Source organism: Vigna unguiculata, chromosome 3 (genome assembly GCF_004118075.2).
Source record: "Vigna unguiculata cultivar IT97K-499-35 chromosome 3, ASM411807v1, whole genome shotgun sequence".
In the NCBI taxonomy this organism is placed as follows: domain Eukaryota; kingdom Viridiplantae; phylum Streptophyta; class Magnoliopsida; order Fabales; family Fabaceae; genus Vigna; species Vigna unguiculata.
The window spans coordinates 54521265-54524925 of NC_040281.1; the positions used below are offsets into that span (position 1 = coordinate 54521265).

At 31.8% G+C, this 3661-nt stretch overlaps 1 protein-coding gene across 1 annotated transcript; it reads left to right on the forward strand.

The window, feature by feature from the left end:
- Window positions 1-2149: 2149 nt before the first annotated feature.
- Window positions 2150-3019, forward strand: LOC114178933 (ethylene-responsive transcription factor SHINE 3-like). The gene has a single exon (XM_028065083.1). The coding sequence runs from the start codon at window positions 2252-2254 to the stop codon at window positions 2864-2866; it is 615 nt and encodes a 204-aa protein (XP_027920884.1). The 5' UTR covers window positions 2150-2251; the 3' UTR covers window positions 2867-3019.
- Window positions 3020-3661: the final 642 nt, after the last annotated feature.

Here is a 3661-nt window from a genome sequence, read left to right on the forward strand (position 1 = left end):
GTTACATACATTGATACTTTAATCTTTAACTACTATTTTTATAATAATATTTCGAGAATTAAGTGAACACATTGTTTCCATTCTTATAAAAAATAAATTTAGTCAATTCACTCTTATTATAAAGTAATAAATATATAAAATAAATTGTAAAAGAAAAAAAAATCGTAAGTGATAATCCATCAACCCATAGGGGTCGAGTCGGGTTACAAAATTTCTGATTTAACTCTTTTCTAGCTCAACCCGCGGTAAGTCAACCCGTGTGAGCCGGATTGACTCACTTTTACACTTCTATTAATATCCTTAAAAACTAAATTAATAAGAAAATATTTGTTTCATGGTATAATTTTAGTTTATCTCTAATCAATCTAATCAATATGAAATCTTCATACGATATCGCACACTGCAAAAAACAAGACAAAACAACTTTACTTACAAGAGCAGAAAGCATTGGCATCAAACCATATGATTTCTGTCCCAATTGCATCCTTTCTTGCGTCTGCACTATTTAAGATTTGGTCATTAGCCTTGTTTTATGCACTATTCGACAACACATACTGATATACCTCATCCTCATATAGAGGCTCAACATACTAAGGATATGTCAGTAATTGCAATTTTTTTATTCAAAGGAGTCTAAACAAAAATTACAATTAGTTTTTACCAATAAAACATGATTGGCAATAGGTTAATGTTTTTAAAAGAATAAAGAAGAAACATAAGTTGAGATAATCCAACAGGTAAACTACCCACTGATTCATCTGATAATATGCAGTGCAGCAGAATTGAGAATAAAAGCATACTTGGAAGAACTAACTATGACAACAAAGACATCCATTATGTGACAAATGTTCCATATTAGTTGTTAATTGGAGTCAGAAAGTGAAAACTAACACGTGGGTTCTGTTTCTTTTCGGACTTTTGAGGTGTGAACTTTGTTTTTTGGCTGTTGGAGTCTTCCCTCAAGGGTACTTGTTAAAAAAAAACTTCATTTTTCAATTATATCAAAATCAGAACAAAACCAACTTATATCAGCTCATTCCCTTGGATTTTTCTTCACCAAACTTCAACCATAGCAAATGGCCTTCTATTAACAGGTGTCAATATACCATCTTACCCTGCTTTTCTGTCTAAGTAAAATTGTAAATTACCATCCTATGGAATGTAATCATGTAATAGAATAGTTTCTCAATAAGAACAGACAAAAGTTATAATTATAATAATGCAATAATCTTTTATTGTCACAGTAATCTCAATATGATAGAAATGTATCAAAATTCACCTCAAAGTTCGATAAGAAAAATAACATTTTACTTAATAATAGGTTTTGGGTTTTTTTTTGTGCCAAACAAATCACTTTCCATAATTATGATAATAAGCGAGTTTTTAAAAAATTACAAATTTAGGCAAAATGTACTGCGGGTGGACATTTTCTCATTCAGAAATCATGAGGCCCATGTACGTTTTTTGGATCAAAGGAAGAAATCGTGAGGGATTGGCGATATTTAAGAAGAAATCGTGTGGAACCGGCATCTTTTCAGCTGAAATCGTTTAAGGAGTACGTTTTATATGCTGTAATCGATTAGGGAATACGTTTTATATGCTGTAATCGATTACTTTATTATGTAATTGATTACTGAATGAGTTGTAATGTTTTTGGATTTAATATAATCGATTACATAAATATTATAATCTATTACAGAATGAGTTACCGTATTTCTAGATTAAATATAACTTTGTTTTCTTCAAAATTACGACTGTAATCGATTACAGTAACTTTGTAAATTCTGCCATTACATTCTGCCAGTATATTCCTGGCATTAACTGATGCTGAACTTTTACAATTTTGTTTCTTGTAGTTCATCTTGAATAAGTTTAGTTCTACCCGATAAACTATACATACATATATGTATATATAATATTGAACTATGCTTCAGAAGCATGCCACATTTAGATGTATTCATATCACAATTTAAAGGAGTAGTTAGAGTAGTGTTTATCAACATCCATGTTTCCAATCTGACACGGATGTCTTTTAAAAAGTATTTCTTTCTGATAAGATTCCATAATTCTCCTCTTTTATTGGTGTTTAATTATTTCTGTATAATAACCTTTGAAGAAGGAAACAAACCCAAATCCGACAAATAGCATGCTATAACCTCATCATCGACATCATCGTTACATCAAAGCCTTTATAGTGACCAGTGTTCACCTCTTCTCATATGTATGCTAAAAGTACTCTCATAGTACTCTCATGGAAAACATAGGCACCTCAGAACTTTCACACCAATCTCAAAACCAAAACAAGAATCTTCCCATGATGCCCTATGAGAAGAGAGTGATGAAGATTCCAAAAGTAGGAAAAAAGATTGAGAAAAAGTTTCTTGGGGTTAGACAAAGACCTTCAGGAAGATGGATTGCTGAGATCAAGGATTCCTCACAGAAACTAAGGCTTTGGTTAGGAACTTTTGACAAAGCAGAAGAAGCTGCCATGGCTTATGACTGTGCTGCAAGGCTTCTTAGAGGGAGAAATGCCAAAACAAATTTTCCAAACCCTGGAATCATGAACACTCATGAACAAGATTATTACAGCATTTTGGGCAAGAATCCAAGGTCTTACCAACTTCTTAAACATGCAGTTATGAAGAACCATGCACTTTCAGCATCTCTTTATTCCACATTCATGCCCTGGAAAAACCAGATCATGATGAGAGATGAACATGACATCCTTGTTGAAGAAACTGTAGTTTGTTCCATTCCCGAACAAGGCTCTGCCTGCTGTGGAATTTCGTATGGAAGTTCTAAGGTTTATTCTTCTGTTGTTGTAGCTCCTTCTTTCGGTGTTTCTTCTCATGATGTAACCCCCTAAGATAGCATGTCTTGTTGCAATTATTTCTTTTTATGTCTTTCTTGAACCCTATTTTACTTCACAAACAGATATCTGGTTATCTTCACTACATATATGATAATTATGATATCTGTTACATATGCATGCTATCACCAGATGATGATGATGATGATACACTCACCATGTGATGCCGTAATTGTTATTCTTTTCTTGTTTTCATGGAACTCTTCTTTTAATTTCTTGATTATGAACATGTTTGGGTGTATCATTGATAAACATTTTTAGAAGAATAAAAAATAGGAAGGAGAGAGAAGTCAGATTTCAATTTCACAGGTATTATGTCACAAGCTTTTAGCTATCTTATATACAAATTCTAATGTGAATAAAAGATGTTTTGCCAATTACAGAAGTTGTTTTCTGCAAACATTCTCCACCACTCACACATAAAGAAGTGTAGAGACAAAAGTCATGGTAGTTGACTCTGTAATGGATGGATTTTCTCATGGAGTCATGAACATTAATCGGAAGAGAAAAAATATAGTTTATAAATAATACGGCAAATCAAACTATTTCGAAACAAGTTTTTTTTTTTTTTCATAATTACGTAGATGTCAAAATGAATTTTAATCCGTAAGTCAATCCAGTTCACCATAAATTTGAAATGGATTGGGTAAGTTCAAAACGAGTTAGGATAAAAAAATTTTAATTTGTTTGAAGTAAGTCCAACTCATTTAATCAACTAGTTAAAAGAGTTTGAGTTGGGTTGACTTGTAACTCATTAAAAATAATATTTTAATAGTTTTTTATTAACATTAT